This window comes from Candoia aspera, chromosome 1, assembly GCF_035149785.1.
Source record: "Candoia aspera isolate rCanAsp1 chromosome 1, rCanAsp1.hap2, whole genome shotgun sequence".
In the NCBI taxonomy this organism is placed as follows: Eukaryota; Metazoa; Chordata; class Lepidosauria; order Squamata; family Boidae; genus Candoia; species Candoia aspera.
Window position 1 is genome coordinate 322,656,479 of NC_086153.1, and position 19,999 is coordinate 322,676,477.

General features: G+C 40.4%; 1 protein-coding gene across 1 annotated transcript; it reads left to right on the forward strand.

Annotated features, from left to right (window-relative positions):
- ACTR10 (actin related protein 10) lies at positions 1-19,314 on the forward strand. Its single transcript, XM_063290502.1, has 13 exons — positions 1-185; positions 2,102-2,174; positions 6,385-6,467; positions 7,764-7,872; positions 9,674-9,781; positions 10,803-10,870; positions 11,719-11,798; positions 12,345-12,380; positions 12,833-12,912; positions 13,008-13,081; positions 13,807-13,888; positions 15,154-15,355; positions 17,808-19,314. The coding sequence occupies exons 1-13, from the start codon at positions 109-111 to the stop codon at positions 17,987-17,989; spliced, it is 1,254 nt and encodes a 417-aa protein (XP_063146572.1). The 5' UTR covers positions 1-108; the 3' UTR covers positions 17,990-19,314.
- The last annotated feature ends 685 nt before the right edge of the window (positions 19,315-19,999 follow it).

Here is a 19,999-nt window from a genome sequence, read left to right on the forward strand (position 1 = left end):
CGTGCGCCGGCCGTGAAAGAAAGCCCTCGCCGTTCTTATTTTTCCTATCCCACAGCTTTTGGCTCTTTGTTTGCTCATCCTTTTCCCTCTCGGCGGGGGAGTCGTGCAATGCCACTTTACGAGGGTCTCGGGAGCGGCGGGGAAAAAACCGCCGTGGTGATCGATCTGGGTGCGGCCTTCACCAAGTAAGAAAGGTCCCTTCCTGTTTTTCTGCCGAATCGCCTTAATCCTGCTTTTTGTGACTGTGGACCTGTTTCCTCTCTCGCCCTCGTATTTTGTCCGTTTTCAATTGCTTTTATACCATATTGCTACGCACTGCTTTTTGCTCCTATTGCGCGTTGCAATTTAATTCCGCCGCTACCATCACCTCACTTTATCCCAAGCCATTGAATGAAAGGATAGGTTTCGTGATGATGATCTGGTTTCTTAACCGTTCTTCATTGACTAAATAAGCGCTGGCTGGATTGCCACAATCGTTGACCATGAACCACTCCTTTCAATCCATAATGGCTGTTTTTGCATATGTTAACCCAAAACCTAATGAATCACGTTACTGCTAACTGCAGTGCAAGAACCCAGCTTGAGAGCTCAAGTCTAAGACTGGCTGGGGCTGTCTTTGTACAATGTGTTTATAGTTAACTGAATCATAGCTTACTGAATTAATTTAATTGCCGAATTTCCATAAAGCATAGCTATAAATAATCATAATGGTTGGGTACTTTAAGCTACAGTGCACTGAGTTGCTAGCTAGCTAGCTACCTAACTACATATAGTCTGCAGTCAAACCCAGCAACAGAGTCCTAATGTTGTTGAAGCTAGTTGTACCTATTGAATGGTCAGGGAGGACTCCAGCCTGACTTTGCTCAGAAAAGAAATGTTCCAGATCGAGAAACATTGCTTATGCTACCTTTTAAAAAAAATCTGTTCAGTCATGTCCAATTCTTGGAGACTGCCTGGACAAGTCCCTGCAGTTTTCTTGGCAAGCTTTTTCAGAAATGGTTCGTCATTGCCTCCTTCCTAGGGCTGAGCGCGCGCGACTGGCTCAAGGTCACCCAGCTGGCTTTGTGCCTAAGACAGGACTAGAACTCACAGTCTCCCAGTTTCTAGCCTGATGCCTTAACCACTACACCAAACTGGCTCTCGCTACTTATTTAGTAGTCCACTATAAAATGCACACACTCTGTTATAAAAGCGAAGGGAGAGAGAAAAAAGAATTGAGTTCCTGTTATCTGAGCAAGTTGCTTGTAAAGAATCATAGTTTAAAATGCTATTTATAATTTGTCATGTAAAGCAGTCTTATTGTGACTGAATCACAGAAGGTATGGTTTGTGGAAAAATACAGAATTGCAGATTCACACAATTTCAAGCTATAAATCTTGGCATAAAAACTGACTGGAGTCATACATCACACCAACTCTAATGTGATTGTTTGGTTTTGGTTAGTATGATATGTAAACCCAGCCACTTACCATGTTAACAGAACACTAAGCCCTAGCTTTTATAATGCATCACACCATTATAAGCAGTGTTTCTGATTATCACTGTTCAGAATTTGAAATTATGGTTAATTGTTGCTTTAAGATTCCAGCTAGTTATTGCTAGCTGCAAAGGATGGATGCTTAGGTTTAGCCTTAGAAGAGCCATGAATCAGGAGCAAAATTGATAATGACATGAGGCATAGAGTCCTATTAACTTACCAGAGTAGCTTAATTTGTTGTGTTAAGTGTGCTCATTGAGTTAACCCCATCAATTCTTTAACTAGTATTACCTATTTTTAATGCCAGGAATTAGCACAGAGTGTTTTTTTTAAACCATGCCTGTGATGATATTTTAAATTTAAGATGTTATGCTCTTCCCTTAAATGTGTAATTGTAGAATATGTGCTGCAGTGCAAAATAGAAAGGGAAAAATGCCCCAAATGCTCCTGGGTAGTACAAGTCTTTAGGCTGTTTCTAATAGTACTTCGGATTCAGAAAATTTTAGTTTTAGTTTGCTTCTGGCATGAAGTATTTGAAATTGGTTCTTAGTAGGACTAACAGTTCTGTGCTGCCATTTTGTTGTTTTGAATATGTATGTATTTTAATATTTTTTAATTTTTCAGATGTGGCTTTGCAGGAGAAACAGGACCCAGATGTGTTATACCTAGTGAAATAAAGAAACCTGGCATTTCAAAGGTAATCTTTTAAGAAAATATAATATAGTTGTGTGGTTCACATTTTAATAAGAAGTGCTTATCTGAAGGCTAAAAGATTGTTTTATATGCTAATTCTTCTAACAATGTATCTGTATTTTTCATGGTGCTTTATATAGTTCTAGCATTAGCACCCATAATACTGAGGCAACACTTTTGGCCCAAGCATGGCAGCAAAGCCCACTGGGGACGATACCTCTCTTCCTGAATCCCTATTATATCACTACCTAGTAGTATCACTTGTATTACATTCCCTGCATAGTGGTGCTGTCCTGATTTATCCTCTTACATGCTTAGCTTGTAGGCAGTGCTGTTGACAGGAGCTAAATTAGCAGTTGGTTCTAATCCATTAAAGATATTTGCCATTGTAGTTCCCCAATCTGTAACAACATTGACAGAAATTCATTAGTGGTTTCATTGTTAATTTACAGTGTCGCTGAAATTACAAAGTAAGCACTTCTGGACAGCAGGGTCATTAAATGTAGCACAATTGGCACAATTGGACAAGATGCTTGATCATCAGGGTGGAAATAGTGCTGATGAGGGCGCAAGTTGCTCCTAGAGGACAGTGCTGGCATTAATACTTCACAGAATATTGAAGGACAGGAACTGCGGAATGAAATTAAATAAGTTGTTAAGGATGAATGTGAAAAGGGACTGGCAAAGACCAAGAAACAGAAGAAAGCAAGCTGGATATAAGGTGGAAATTGCCAAAGCCATGAAAGGCAAAGGTTTTGGGAAGGAACCTAACAAAGAATTTTAGAGAGCTGTTAGAAGAGACAAGAAGCAGTACTCCAATGACATCTGTAAAGACATTGAAGATGGAAACAGACATGGAAAAAAGGGAAGTCTTCCAAAAAATTTCAGAAGGAGGTTCCAACCTCCAATTGGTATGCTAAAGGATAATATATTTCATCTATAGTACCTGATGAAGGTGAAGATCAGGACCCCAGTCATCACCAAGATGGAAGGCCACAGGAATTGATGGAATATATACAAAAATATACAAGCAAGAGAAGAAGAATCAGTAAATATTCTAACTAAACTATGCCAACAGATTGGAAGAGTTCTCTCTACCAAAACCACAGAAAAGAGATTTTTTTTTAATTTCCCGCCTTTATTATTTTATAAATAACTCAAGGTAGCGAACATACCTTATACTCCTTCCTCCTCCTTTTTTTTCCACAACAACAACCCTGTGAGGTGAGTTGGGCTGAGAGAGAGTGACTGGCCCAAGGTCACCCAGCCAGCTTTCATGCCTAAGGTGGGACTAGAACTCTCGGTCTCCTGGTTTCTAGCCCGTTGCCTTAACCACTAGACCAAATTTTAACAATGTATGCAAATTATCATACACTATCCTTAATTTCACCTGCTAGCAAAATAATGCTTAGGATCATCCAATGCAGATTAGAGCCGATTATGGAGAGGGAGATCCCAGATTTTCAAAATGGCTTTAGAAAAGGCTGAGGAACATGAGACATGATGCACACTGGATAATTGATGTGGTAGCAACAGCACCAAATGAACTTACCAGAACAACGGGATAGGATCCAAACAATTGTGTAAGTGTAATAGTTGTTAATACAGTGAGTCACTGGACCCTAAGCCTTGGGGGCCAAGAGACCACAGTAAAGGTTTCAGGAGCATATATGGGTTAGAAACAATTTTGATACATGTGCAGTATAGTTCAGAAGACATTTGTATAGGTAGTTATTTTGCAAGAAAGGCAAATTAGGGAGACTAGACATTACAACAAAAAGTAATCATCTGACTTCTTTGTTATGGTAGGAACTGTGCTAGTAGTGTGCTAGGAGTCTTACTTGTCCTTGAAGTATCAGGACTCATTTGTAACCTGGTATTTCCTCCTAGATCAGAAGGGGCATCCTTGCCCTCTTTACCACTACTTATAGTACTCTATTTATGGTTGCTTTGAAACTAAAACGTCCTAAGAAAGCAAGTTTTCATTATGTTCAAAGGTTTTCTCTCAGGTTACATTTTACTGCAAGTGGAACTTTTTTAAACATTAGAAATTTCTTTCACATTGAAAAAAAACAAAGATACCAAAGTAATAATAAGTCAATAAGTAAGTCATTTGTTTTGATTGTTTTGACCATGTTAAGCTATGGAATGTACTAAAGAAAATAGGAATCCCAGAACATCTCATTGTTCTTATGTGAAAAATATATACAGGTCAGGAAGCCATAGTCTGGACAGAACATGACAAAACAGACTGGCGCCATATGAGCAAAGGATCCAGCGCTGATTATTTAAGGCTGTATATTCTTCCCTTGTACGTTGAATATATATTGAGGGTAGCTAGAGTGAAAGGGCATCGTTTTAAAATTGGAAGAAGAAACATCAATATCCTGTGCTATGCCATTGACACTACTCTGATAGCTGAAAATGCAAATGATCTGCAAGGTCTAGTAATGAAAGTCAAGAAGCGTAGTGAAAAAATGGGACTAAGGTTAAATATAAAGACGACCAAACTAATGACAACAGGTACAGCAACCAGCCTTAGAACTGACAATGAAGATACTGAAGTTGTGGATAAATTCTGCCTTGTAGGATCAGCTATCAACAGTAAAAGAACCAGTATGAAGAAATATGCTATAAACTAGCACTTGGCAGAGTAGCTATGAAGGTCTTGGAAAATATATTCAAATGCCGTGATGTGTCTACTGTATATCTACAAAGATCAGAACAATGCAGGCAATAGTTTTCCCTGTAACATTCTATGGAAGAGAAAGTTGGACTTTGAAGAAGGAGGTTGGAAAGAGTATTGACACTTTTGAACTTTGGTATTGGAAATGGCTCCTGAGAATACCATGGATAACCAAAATTATCAGTTGATTAACAAATTGCTACAGTATAGAAGTATTGGAAAAAGTGATATTCTGTAAGTTATTGAAATTCTCTTTAAAATATTATCCGTTTGCAATTTCTAACACTGTTACCAACAATTTAATAAAATTCAGGAAACATTTAAAGCACGTCGGCCTTACAAGCAACCTTCCAGGTTGTGCAGTGGCAATCATAATATTACACAGCATCCTATCCAAAACTAGACAGGGATAGAGATAATATAACAACTAGTGTGCATAGGTAGAAGCTGAGATAAAGAATCCTTTGGAGTCCTTGGTGCTCTCTGAGCCTTGTTGTTTTCTTGCAGACATTTCATTGCCAGACTAGGCAACATCTTCAGTACAAAGAGGGAGTGGGCCTTGCTCTTTGTTTATATATAGTGGCTTGCCCTGCTTGTGTTGGTAGGGGTGTTGTTCTCTCCTTGGGAGTTCTTGGCTTGCCCTGCTTGTGTTGTGGGGGTGTTGTTCTCTCCTTGGGAGTTCTTTGATTGGGCTGTTGTTTGCTACTTGGTTGATTGCCTGAGTTAATAGTTCCTTGCTTAGGGTGTATTGTGCTGTTTGATGGTTCATCTGGTGTTAATCCTAGTGTTGATTTTTGCATATCTGAGTGTTGATTGCTGGCAAGGGAGTGTACTGGTCTTTTGGCTTTTCTATTGTCTCTTTTGAATGGTATGTAAATGTTGTTTACCTCTATGTGACTGTTGATGGTTGCTTTGTCTGAGTGGCAGGCTTCCAGGAATTAGCCTGGAAGCCACTATATATAAACAGAGAGCAAGGCCCTCTCCCTGTTTGCACTGAAGATGTTGCCTAGTCTGGCAATGAAACATCTGCAAGAAAACAACAAGGCTCAGAGAGCACCAGGGACTCCACAGTTCAACCCTGAGCTACAAATATTCACTTCGATTGGTAAAGAATCCTTGTTGGCTATATGATAGTATTGGATTATTAATACGTGAATATGTGAGACTTACACAAAGAAAAGATCACAAAATTCATAAATCTATCACTATTTAAATGAATTATATGTGGGTTTTTTTCTGTTCAATCATGTCTGATTCTCAGAGACTGCCTGGACAAGTCCCTGCAGTTTTCTTGGCAAGGTTTTTCAGAAGTGGTTTGCCATTGCCTCCTTCCTAGGCTGAGACAGAGTGACTGGCCCAAGGTCACCCAGCTGGCTTTGTGCCTAAGGTGGGACTAGAACTCACAGTGTCCTGGTTCCTAGCCTGGTGCCTTCACCACTACACCAAATTGGTTCTTGCTCTGTGTGTATAATTAACAAATACTAAACAAATTTAAAAACACTTCAGTGGATTTGTTTTTAATTCACAGCCTATCAAAGTTGTTCAGTATAACATCAATACAGAAGAATTGTATTCATACCTGAAGGAATTCATTCACATGCTTTATTTCAGGTAGGAGATACTGCAGTAAATGTTTCTGTGATGGGAGATTACATTGGAAAGAGATTGCTTAGATATTGGCTTATGTAAGATATCGTTATGGTTGCGTTACGCATTACAAAGCTTCCATTTTCTATCCTGGGATTTGAAATTATAGCCACTATCCAGAATTCATAGTGTTTGCTCTTAGAATTGTATCAGACTTTTTGATGGCTAGTAGGCCGAAGCTTGCTCACCTTCTTAAAGACCAACCCAAATCAGTATTTTGAGTGTATAAAGCATCTTGATTTGCAGTACTCAGATCTGACATATCCTGAAACCCAGGCATCACTGTTAGGTTCAAGCTGTAATATACTTTATTTGCATATAAGCTAGCATGATGTGCAAGTCTAGCTCTTGTAACTTATTTAACAAACTATGGCTAAGTATGATTAGTGACCCCAACTGCTCACTCCACCGTTATGGCTTATAGGTCACAGTCATAACATTATTTTTTCAAGACTTCTTTTTTAGATTATCATCTATCAGTTGATCAACCTGACTTAAAGAAGAGAGAATGCCTTTCTCTTTTAAAATATTTGTAAGAATAAAAAGAGGCAAGATGCAGTTTGCAATATAACTAAAAGTAAAAATGTGAATATAAATATCATTTTGTAATATAAATTCATACATTTATATAGGCATCAAAAACATATTTTCCTAGGATTGTACAGCTGCTTTCTAGCCAAGGTAATGCTTTTTTAAGGAATTGTTGACACATGCTTGCTCTGAATCTTTTTTCCTTTGAATCTGGATTTCTACTTAGTTCTGTAAAAATGAATATAGACAAATATAACTGGAATGAAGCATTAACCTCAATACACTTGCTTCTCTGAAGCCCAGACATGTGTTAATTTCCTCAGTATAGAATACCTAAGAGTCTAAACGCCAGTCAAAATGAGGGGACACTAGATCTCTTTGTGTGCCAGGAGGCAATATTCCAAATATGTGGCATTGCTCACTTCTTTTGGTTCCCATCTGTTTGTATATCTACTCAAAAGTTAAGCCTCCTTGTACTTAGGTGAAGTTATTCCCATGTAATTTATTTTATTCATTCAATGATTTATAGACTGCTCATATCACAAGGCCTTGAGGCAATTTACAGTTATAATCATTAATAAAAAGCATAGACAACAATCCAGCCTAAACTAAGCAATTCTGCCTAGGATTGCAGTCTGCTTGAAAATTGAGTAATACATTTGTTCACAAAGGCATGGAAGATCAAGTAATTTTATTTGATCTTTCTGACCACATTCATGAATTTTTCAGGCATTTGCTGGTAAACCCCCGAGACCGTCGTGTTGTGATTGTGGAATCTGTACTCTGCCCTTCTCATTTCAGAGAGACGCTCACAAAGGTTCTATTCAAGTATTTTGAGGTAACGTATGCCAAAATGCTTGCTGTAGCTGACAGTTTTAACAGTTGTCAGATTTTCTTCACTCACCTGTGATTAAAGCAACCATGACCCCAGTTTTTTAATAACTTTCCAGTCACTAAGGAGTCATTAAAGTCTTTTGGGCCTTCTCTGCAGTAGCTCCCGCCCTGTGGAACATGCTGCCCCCGGAGGTGAGATTGGCCCCATCGCTCCTGGCCTTTCGGAGGAGTCTGAAGACCTGGTTCTGCCGCCTCGCTTGGGGTGGAGAGGGGAATAGATCTACATGGGGATGGCTGCTATAGACCACTCCTCCCACACTTGGACTGTTTTAGATTCTTCACCACTTGGATTCTTTATTTTTACCTTTATTTATATTATTTATTATTGTATTTTATTCTGTGTATTTTATGGTTATTGTTTTTAATCTATTGTTGTAAACCGCCCAGAGTCCCCTGACGGGAGGAGATGGGCAGGGACAAATTAGATAAATAAAATAAAATAAAGTCTGTATCTGTATCTAAATGCAGTTAGTCCTCCACTTACGACAATTTGTTCAGTGACCATTCAAAGTTATGACAGCGCTGAACAAACAGCGGGTACGACCACTCCTTGGAGTTCTGGCCGTCCCAGCACCCCAGGGGTCACGTGATCTCGATCTGGGTGCTTGGCAAGTGGCTCGCACTTATGACCGGTTGCAGCACCCTGTGATCACATGATCACCATTTGCAACCTTCCCTGCTGGCTTTCCCAGAAAGTCAGTGGGGAAGCTGGCAGGGAAGGTCGCAAGTCACTGGGGTAAGTCTCCCCCACTCGCACACTCTTCCCCAGCCCCTCTGCGTTTGTGCATTCTTCACCACTCGTGCACCCCCATGCACCCTCCCCAAGTCTTGCCACAACTCCCTCATGCACCCCTGTGCACCCTCCATGAGCCATGCACCCACATGCGACCCCCCTGACCCTCGCCATGCCTTCCTCGTGCACCCTCACACCTCCCTCTCACCCTCATGTACCCTCCCCAAGCCTCACCATGCCACCCTCACGCACCCTCCCCAAGCCTTGCTGCGCCATCCTCATGCATCCCCTCACAACTTCCCCCACCCAGCAGCAGCCATTTACTTGCCTGCCAGCCTGCTTGCAGGCTGCCTGGGACTTGCAGCTTCCTGCTGGCTTCCCCGCTGACTTGGTTGTGGGAAGCCAGCAAGAAGTTGCCTTGCTTAACAACTCTGCGATTCAGTTAATGACGGCAGCCAGGACCGCAGGGATTGCCATCGCTAAGTGATGCAGCCGCGTTGTATGACTGCATCGCTTAATGATGGAAATTCCGGTCCCAATTGACATGTACTATGGTGCACTTTCCTTCAGTGGAAGCATTCAGTTACAAAATGCATAGCCTTCTATCAGGGATGCTTTAATTTAGATTTTTTCCTGTCCCACACACACATACACACAGAGGAGTTCAGCTGCAAAAGGCTTTACTCTGGTTTGTACAGTTACAAGCAGTAGCAGGCAAGGTGTGTATGCAGTCACATGTGGAGTTTTGAGTAGTCCCAAATCTCTTGGAAGCTTGCCTGGAAGGAGTTTCCAGTAGCCAACAGAAGCATTGTCAGAGCACGGCCTAAAGGTCTTAACATCGTGGGTCAAAGGTTCAACTGGTCCAGTTCAAAGGAACAGAATTTCTACAGGCAGGAGTTCAGAGCATATTGAATGTGGGATTTCTTGCATGAAGATTATAATGGCAGAGTTTCCAAATTATCACAGACACTGTTGCAGAATATTAAAGTTTGTACTTCTGTATTCCTTCTAGGTTCCTTCAGTGTTGTTTGCACCAGGTCATCTGATGTCTCTTCTGACACTTGGAATTAATTCTGCAATGGTTTTGGATTGTGGTTATACAGAAAGCCTGGTGTTACCTGTATCTTTTTAAAAAACCTTTTAATCCTATCATTCGGGAAGCAAATAGATTAATCAAGACAAAACTGACTCCCCGGAATTTACTAAGTTGAATTCTGGGCAAAAGATTTTTCTTGTCGCATATCCTACTTCAGCTTAAGCCTATTGAGCCAATTTACACTTTAAAATTAAAATATTCCCAGGGCATTCTACAGTACAAAAGGAAAACGAAATACAATGGTAATAAAACAACAGTAAAGGCAACAAAATAAACCAAGCACAAATAACTGGTGGGAAGATTGGATGCCAGAAGAACAAAGAGCTCTTCGGCTGGTACTGAAAAGAGAACCATGTAGGTGTTTCTCCAGCTGTCTTACATGGTATTCCATAAGCTGCCTGTTACAAGGTGTTCAGAGCAGAAAAAGCAAAACAAGCTTTATTACTGCATTCAGAGGTCCCATTATTCCTCCATGGTCTCCTGTCAAAGTAATGACCAGATCCAGGCTAGCTTAGCTTCCACAAATTGGTTGTTTGATGTATCTTCAAACCATGCCTAAGATTTCGTTAATGAAGCATGAGATAAAAATCAGCTTTATTTCAGTTCAGCGAAAATTATGAAGGCTCTGGGGATTGGAGGCATTTGAAGCTAATTTTACCTATTTATAAATAAAATACATGCAAAGTTTCTTCATGTAAGTCTTAGAGTAATTCTTAATGCAGAAAAAGCATACATATCTCCAAAAGCATTTAAAATTATGAAATTAAAAGAAGTAAAATGTTTTTTAAAAAAAGAATATTGAGAATAAAAATATAACCATTGTTCCAAAATTGTGTTTTATTACTGTGCTTTTATTCCTATCTTAGCTTCCTAGAGTCGCTATTGCGAGACGGACAGCCATATAAATTCATTGAAAAAGATTGAAATAAAAATTGTTTTTCTTTTCTGGTAACGTCATCTGCAATTGTGTATTTGTATTTGGTGCTTGTATCTCATCCTTTAAATAAGAAATACTTTAAAATAAAACATCCTTAGCTGTTTGAAGATTTATGAAGGAATTCCTGTTCTGAACTGCTGGGGTGCTCTTCCTTTGGGAGGAAAAGCCATTCACAAGTAAGCTGATAGCAAATGTCAAAGCACTCATGGAGCAGAGACCAACTACTTTGGTTTAGAGCAGTGTTTCTCAACCTCAGCCACTTTAAGATAGGAAGACTTCAGCTCCCAGAATTCAGGGAACTGAAGTCCACACATCTTAAAGTGGCTGAGGTTGAGAAACACTGCTTTAGAGTAATATGATTTAGCTATAGGTGGGAATCAGGATAGACTGAGTTTTTGTCAATCCTACAAGCCAGTGTTTGGAGGAGAAGCAGACTACCTCATGCTTCCAGACTTTTGGGGTTTCAGCTCTGATCAGCCCTGGCTACATGGACAGTGGCAAGGAATTGTGGTAGTTGTAGTCCATGACATTGGGAGGACACTTGGTAGCCTACCTTTGTTTACAGCCAGGCATACCAGTTAGATATTATATAAGGAAAATCTCTCCTGAATAATACTAGAACCTGGGATCATCCAGTGACATTGGAGAGGCTTAGAACAAATCAACAAAAGTGCTTTTTCATGCAGCAGATAGTTTAACTATGGGATTTATTTTCAGAAGTTGTAAAGATGGCGTAAATGTAGACAGCATGTACATGATCTAGCTAATATAAGGAGGATAAAGCTATTAATGGCTACTAATCACCATAGTTCTTTATTCATCTATTCTATTTACCAGTTGCTAGAGAATATGAATGGGCAAGTGGTAGTGCTTTCACTACCATAATGTATGTTAAGCATTGCATATCTGATGAGGGCACAAAGCTGAAAATAGCCTCTTGTATAGATGCATCATGTGGGATGGATGCCGGAGAATCAATGACAGATATTTCCTAAATACTCCTATTCTCCTTAATACTCTTTAGAGAACTGGAGTACCAGTTGCTGGAGCAAAGTACGGTAGATACAGGAGCCATCAAAGGACAAAGCCTTCCCTCGGTGATGGGTAATGTCTCTGCTGGGAGAGGGAGACTTCTTTTTATCTCAGGGGTTCTGGGGGAGGATGGGTAAAATCTTTTCTCCCTCTGTCTTTTCAATCTGCCTCTTAGAAAATCTCTTCAAAATTATAAATTTTACCTAATTTGTCAGTTTAGACAATTAGAAGTACCTTCTAAGAGGTAAAATTACAAAAAACTGTAATTGTACCCCCCCATCTTCAGAGTGTATATGTAAAATATTAAAGTCTGGTTGTAAGAAGCATTGATTTCAATACTGAATCCCCTTATTTCTAATAATAATTGTTAATTCAGGAAAGGTTGGAAAATTTTCATTATGCTTGATCTCAATGTATTCCATTCTGAACCCTCAAAGATCTCTTTTGCAACCCCTAACCTTATCGTTGATCTGTTAGACTTAACAGTATGTGAGTTTAATTCATGTTGAAGCAGGGTTTTCTAGCTTATTTGCACTAAATTCTCAGCATGGTCTGTATGTGAATTCTGTGTCATCTGTTGGTGCTAATTACAGATGTATTGCATTTCTTGTATTTTAGGTTCCGTTCCAGAAGATATTGTAGAAGACATAAAGGGTAAAATACATTTCTTTTTACACACCTTTGTTTAGTTTTTGTTCAGAATTCTTTGAATGCATGGAAGTACACTTTCACAAAATGGTGGGATATCTTTCAGTCCCCCTCTTCCATAAATATATCTGAACAGCAACAGCTAATGATGCAGTCTGAGACATTTTGAGGTGTAATTTTCCTTGCCATCTTGCAAACCAGCTGCTTCATGCCAGATCCTTATTTAGAGGACATAATGTACAATCTGCCAGCTGTATCCATTTCACCAAAGTTTTGCTCCAAATCTCGCTAACATGATATGCATTTCACTAGTAGGCTTACCAGTTTTTGAGAAAGGGAATGATTCAAAAAGGTGGATGACATCAGTAGAAAAAATGTTTCTTTTGGAGAAATCTCACAAGAGATTTATACATATTGAAGGAGAATAATCTAAAGGCTATTTATATATCTCTCTGAAGTTCGCACTTGTTTTGTGAGTGACCTCCAGCGGGGGCTGAAAATTCAGGCAGCGAAGTTTGATATGGATGGTAGTGCTGAGGTAAGTTGGGAATAAACAGAAATTCCCATTCAGTAGAACAAATTTAATTATTTAAATTTAACGCTTCGCTTTCTGAGAGTGTTCATTCCTTGTAGCGTCCAACTCCACCACCGGATGTAGACTATCCACTGGACGGAGAGAAGATTTTGCATATCAATGGAGCAATCAGGTTAGCAGTACCATCACTTTTTGGCATTACTTTTGCAGTGACAATTGTATTCCTTAGTCCTTCTCACAGGATTTGACTTGCTAGGCAAGAGCAGGATATGCAGAGGATTAAGCTACTCTTATCCAGAATGTGTACAGTGTTGTACTAGAGAAAAAGGTTGGTGGAAGAATTAAATACCTGGCTCTAAACCTACAGTAATGCTGAGACATATTTCATCAAGCCATACCAACCTTTGAATGGCATTTGGAAACCACACTGCAAAAGAGTGGGACCACATCAAAAAGTTTAAAAAGTAGTGATAGTATAAAAATTAAGTAAATATTATCCAGAGAGTGTTGCTGCTTGGGATGGAAGGCAAGTAGAGAGAAAGATCAAGGAGCTTGAGTAGGAATATGCAATGATGCGGCAGCAGTTGTTAGGGGTAGGAGAGACAGCATTGAGTCAGAGTGGGGTGGGGAAGTGAGAAATGATGAGGGCAAACTGGATTTGGGCCGCCAAATTTGATAGCAAAATCTGGAGGCTTGTTGTGGGCTAAGTCTGAACCCATGGTGGGCCGCATACAGCCTGAAGCAAGGAGTGTGTACTTCTGCCTAAAGTCAATTTAATCCTTTTCAAATCAGTTGGATGGCTAGGATGGAACGAGTGATATCCTTTGGATTCCTGAACAGAAACAAGCCTCATTCTCTGCATATATGACTCAGTGCCTCCTATTTTTTTTCTCACAGAGATTCTGTTGTTGAATTACTCTTTGTGCAAGACAATGAAGAGAAATCTGTGGCTACTTTAATACTGGACTCTCTTATGGAGGTAGCACAATTTGGTTAATATTGTGGGGTTGTTGTTTTTTTGGTGCACATCAAGCTCTGTTAGCAACACATTCTCATACCCAGACACCCTGACATGGGTAACACAGGGATACAAAACAATGGCAATTGACACAGAGAAACCAAGGCAGTGGAGGCTTTTATGCTTCTTCACTATATACAGTAAAACTATTTACAATAGTTATTTATAACAAGATCCCAGCTTCTACTTGGTGTCGGGTTTCCTCTTAAGTCTCTCTCCTAGATACTGTTCCCCTCTAATTCTGTTCCTAAATGCTTAACTTCTTCCCCCTTTACTCTGTCTCCCTCCCTTGTTTCTGGGATTATCAAGAGAGAGTAAAAAGAAGGAATGTGCTGCATTTACAAATGAGTGTGCTCAGCACCTCGTCTCCTTTTTTGGATCCCCTCAGCCAGTGTTTCTCAACCTTAGCAACCCCCAGCAACTTCCTGCTGGCTAGGGAATTCTGGGAGTTGAAGTCCACACACCTTAAAGTTGCTAAGGTTGAGAAACACGGCCCTCGGCAGATCACCTCACCGTTGGGGGAAGAACCTCTCTCAGGAGTCTTCTGCCCAGTCCTTCTCCAGCAACCAGGGCTTTGCCAGAGACAGCTGCCTCTCTCCTTCCCATCTTGGGCCTTGACTTTTCTTCTCCCTCTCTGACTTCAGGAACTAACAACTGCTCTGCTCCCTCACACCAACTTTACCCTCCAACTTTTCTCTCCAGCCACTCCCCATACAATAGTCTTTGTAATTTTCTCTCCTCCCCCCCTCTCTCTCCAATTTTGGGTTAGAATGGCAGGAAGTCCCCAGAAACTGAGGAGGTGGGTGTCTTCCCCCAGGGCTCTAGTCCTCAACGCCTATGTACAAGGCTGGACCAATGGGAATGCTGCCTCCCTCTGCCCCACAAGTCCTGGCTAGCAGCCAGGGCAGCTCATCTGTCCTCGTGACAGTACACCTGCCCTTCAAGGCTAGACTTGAGCTTCCTCTCCCCATCTTTTCTTCTCTCCTTCTGCTGACCCACACCACCACCACAGCAGTCATACCAGGCCACTAAAAACCATATGCCACAGGCTAATTAAAAGGAAGTGTCAGAAGCCTTGGTAGGCAAGGGCAATCTCATGGGAAAGTGGGCAGTTAAAGTAGGAAGCCAAGTATAGATTATTTTTGTAAAACTACCTGCCTTCCTAATTTGCTGTACACTGGATCATGCTTAATCAATAGCCTAATCGAAATGTTTTCTCTTTTTAGTGCCCAATAGATACCAGGAAGCAACTGACTGAGAACTTGGTAGTAATTGGGGGTACCGCTATGTTACCAGGATTCCTGCACAGGTTAATGGCTGAAATAAGGTCCCTGGTGGAGAAGCCCAAGTACAAGGAGATCCTGGCTTCAAAGACCTTCCGAGTGCACATGCCACCAGCCAAGCCCAACTGTGTGGCATGGTTAGGAGGTTAGTCTGAAAGAGCTGTGAACTGATGCAGAGATTATGTGGAGCCTGTGCATAGTATACAACTCTCGCAATACCATTCCTGGGAGTGACTGGAAAGCTTGGGCACAGAGGCTCTGATGCAGAACTTATTAATTCATTTTGATAGAATCTTTTCCTCACTCTTTCACCAAAGGGCTTGAAGAGATATAGAACTGTGACCAGCAACAACTCTGCAAGTGAGTGAAGGGACAGATTCCTGAGACTGTCAGGATACCTGGCCTTGATACAATGACATTTCCAGAGGAGGAGGAGGAGCTGCATTTGTGCCTTTATTTTTATTTTGCAGAGGCTGATGTAATACGCGAAGACTTAATGCGCCTCTTTGAACCTTACCCTACCGTAGTTTCCAAACATACGACTGTTAGGGGTACCGCAGATAGTTCTTGGTGCAGGTACCAAAAGAAATGTGTATATATATTTAAATGGCCAAAATCTTACAAGATGTAGCGTTCTCAAAAATTTTGAGAAAATGTGGCCATCACCCAAACATTTTAAATGAAATTTGGGGATCTTGCTATCATAACCAGGGTGGGTAGAGGAATTAGGGTTGGTAATATATATGCCATAGGGTCTGCAAGCATCAAACTGCTAATTCAAGGCATATATGGTGGTCCACAAAGGTTGTTTACATAGTGATCTGAATAAAGGAATGTTTGAAAACTGCTGCTTAAACGAATAATCACATTGTGAAAAATCAGTAATTGGTTATTGTGCAGTCTTGCGAACACTAGAGGATGCTAACATTGAGCTTGGTCCACATATGAGACAGTTATGTTGAGAGATGGTGATGGCCATTCAATACTCTGTATAATAGGTGGAGAGTTTTAAACCCAAGTCTCTTTAGCCTACATCCACTGCTTTAATCACAGCATCAATATTTATTATTGGATTCCTATAAAGGAAAAACTGAGGCAAGTTAAAGATGGTCCCAGACCCTATGAAATCTGAATGCCTAGACTGAACATCACTGCTACCTTTTTCTCCTTTGAGGTGCTAGAGATTATGCTGGGAAGCTGCCTAGTGGCCTAGGAACATCAAAGTCCAGGAAGGAACGTCAGCCTGTTCAGTCCATTCCTTTGAAGACTGAATTGTAAGCACCAAGCTTCCATTTAATTTTGGATTGGTCTGTAGTGAAACTGCCCAACAATTCCTAGTATGGCATTATCTAATCTCCATAGTGCCTATAGTTTTTTATATTTCAGTCTTCTGAATCTTGATTTTTCTCCTTCATTCCATCTTGGTTTTGAAACTGATTTTTTTCTTTTTTTCCCCGCAGTTTTCCCCTGTTGTGCTGTATAGTAGTAAGCTTAGGAACGGGTAGATTACCAGCCCCAAATACAGCATTTTATAGCTACATATTTAAAGTGTATTTATCCCATTCTCCAACTGAAGTAATTTCCAGAGTGACTTAGATAGAATCAGTAAGGTAAAAGGGAGCAAGGCAGAAACAAAAATAGTGAGGATGTCTGCATAAAAGGACAAGGACATTTGGTCACCTGTCCTTAACTTTATATTGTAGTACAGGGATCTATGGGAGTCAATATCCACATTTTGAGGAGGAACTGAATGAAAACAGGTTTTAATGGGTGTTTGTTTCGTTATCTTCCTCTACTGCAACCATAAGAATAGGAGCGTGTGGGAGGAGGATCTGACATTATGGGCAATAAGAAAAGGCATCTTGTTTCCTTTCCACTTTGAAATAGTTCTGCATAGGATATTTTAAAAAAAATATGGTACATGTCTCCTTAACTTTCATCTCCTTCTTATAAGATGTTTAAAATCTGAGTGAGCATTACTACTTCCTGCCAGCACCTCCCAGTTCCTTGTCTTCCCTGACATTTGCACAATTCCATCTGTTCTGGAAGATCAGTCGGCTTTTTCAGGACTGAGTTTTTCTTGAATGTTTCGTTTACATGTATCCTTGAGACAGATTTTTGTTGTTGTTTATTCGTTCAGTCGCTTCCAACTCTTCGTGACTTCATGGACCAGCCCACTCCAGAGCTTCCTGTCGGTCGTCAACACCCCCAGCTCCCCCAGGGACGAGTCCGTCACCTCTAGAATGTCATCCATCCACCTTGCCCTTGGTCGGCCCCTCTTCCTTTTGCCCTCCACTCTCCCTAGCATCAGCATCTTCTCCAGGGTGTCCTGTCTTCTCATTATGTGGCCGTGTAGCCCTGTTTAATTTCTGCTTGGTACTCAGCTTTCTCAGAATCACTATTGGAGGAATTATTATAACTTTGGAACGTAATGAAAGATTCTCAGACGAGGTTGACTAGGGAAACAGTAAAATCTTACTTCGGTTGTACCTAATAGTAAACACATGAAAATAAAATTTTGATTGCACTTTTCCCTCTTCCCACCATCCTATTTGCTGTCCCAAGTTTTAAACCCTGTGTCTTACTCTGTATTACAGGAGCCATTTTTGGAGCCCTTCAGGACATCCTTGGCAGCCGTTCAGTATCAAAGGAATATTACAACCAAACGGGACGCATCCCTGATTGGTGCTGCCTCAATAACCCTCCTTTGGAAATGATGTTTGATGTAGGAAAAACGCCTCCACCGTTGATGAAAAGGGCATTTTCCACAGAAAAATAGGAGTTCTGTTCACACTGCGGCACTGCCTTCTTTCCTCCTCTACCTGAAGATAGACTGTTACGGAACTCAGTGGAATATGTTGGATGAATCTGCAAGTTAAATCTGGGGCACTGGCCACAATTTTGGCTGATTCCTTTCTGTCAGTTACATTGGCTTAAGAAGATGCCCCAACGATGTTTGTTTATATGCACAAGTAATATCAACATAAATGCTCAAGCCTTTACTGGTATTTAAAGTATATAGATAACGTTTTTTAAAACTCACTTGCTTGGAAGCTGAACATACAAGTTCCTCTGCCAAATTCAGTGCTGTGTTTAATATGAAATTTGTAGGCTGTTAAAATGTTTTTGAACTCTCCTTAACCATTTGAGGGTTTTCTTGGAACTTTAGCAAACAATCCTGGCCCCTGCTTATGTTAAGAGTAAGGAACGGAAGTAGGTGCCTTCTTGATGGTTATCAATACCAAGTGTTGTCTTGGGTGACTGACAAACCTCCCACCCCCTGATAGTTATTATACACTTAAAATCAGAACTTGTAGTTCAGAAACATTAGGAGAGCCACAATTCCCAGCATCCCTCACCATTGGCCGGGGCTCCTGGGAATAGCAGCTTAGTGACATCTGGGGGCTGGCATGTTCCCTGTTCCTGAAGGGAAAGGAAGGAAGCTGCCCCTTGTGAAGAGCCAACCACAATATCATCTTTTACTTGTAGTGGAGTCAGAGTGGGTAAAAACTGATACACATATTAAACAGTTACATACCCAATCAATACAAATTGTCTACTCTATTTCTTGTTTTTTTTCAATTTCAGCTGCTTTAATTATGTAATTTACTTGAAACATTCTCTCCCTTTGGGCTAGTGGTTAAGGTGCTGGGCTAGAAACCAGGAGGCTGTGAGTTCTAGGTGTGAAAGCCAGCTGGGTGATCTTGAGCCAGTCCCTCTCTCTCAGCCCACCTCACAGGGTTGTTGTTGTGGGGAAAACAGGAGGAGGAAGGAGTATTAGGCATGTTTGCCACCTTGTGTTATTTATAAAAATAATAAAGGTAGGATATAAACAAAATGCATACATATATAAATAACAACGGTGGGATAATAAATAAATATTCCCACAGCATCTTGCATACATAATTAAACATTTAGGAAAATCCCACATTTTCAGAAATTTCCACCTCCATTTTATCCTACTTGGAAGTAGAGCCATCAATGGCTTTGGTTATGCTGATTTTTCTACGAAAGATCAAGTCATCCAACACATTTCATTATGGTACTCTCATGTAGAAATGATATGGCCTGTCAAATTTAAAAAATTAAAATCTCCCAAATCAATGTGTGCAAAATGTGATATGTTCAAAATACATTTATATCTCTGCTTTCACTGTAGAGTTAAGCCTACAGAAACATTTTTCTTATTACTTTACTCTGGTTCTTCTATAAAGGGTCTTTTGGGGGGAGTCAAGCTCAATAAAATGTTTCATTCTCCTGGTCCAAGCAACATCCTCTAGAATTTATTGTGGTTTTCTTAATCAACCTTAGATATACCAGGTTCTACCCCTCGTTGTTGGAGTAAACTTGGAAGATGGAGTTTTATGCCACCATTTCTTCTTGAGATGGAAATATTAAAATATTCAACAAAACTAGGAAGTGTTCACACTGAAGCACCTTCACAAAAAGTTTCCTTTTCACATTTTTCCATGATAAAATAATTATACAAATGGGCTGTACAAATCAGGCAGATGCTACAGCTTCCAAAATACAAAACTTTAGATGGCATCAAAACAGCGTGAGACCTAAGCAGGTTGCTAGGGCATAAGGAGTCTGTGCTGCTACAGAGATGGCTCTCCTATCGATCTTCTCTTCTGGAAAAGCTTTGAGAGAGATGGGGAACAATAGCATCCTATGAGATGGCCTTTCCGAGCTGTTGTGATTTCAAGAGGGATTACAGCTTAGAGGACAGAGAGATGGCTGTTGATGTGGGTAGGTACCCTCAGAAAATTTTTGGGCTCCTCACAGC

Excerpts from the sequence above, each read along its gene's own strand:
- ACTR10 (XM_063290502.1), top strand. The coding sequence starts at position 109 with ATGCCACTTTACGAGGGTCTCGGGAGCGGCGGGGAAAAAACCGCCGTG. Across the intron at positions 6,468-7,763 it reads ATTCACATGCTTTATTTCAG|GCATTTGCTGGTAAACCCCC; the intron begins GTAGGAGATACT and ends TGAATTTTTCAG. Across the intron at positions 13,082-13,806 it reads CATATCAATGGAGCAATCAG|AGATTCTGTTGTTGAATTAC; the intron begins GTTAGCAGTACC and ends TTTTTCTCACAG.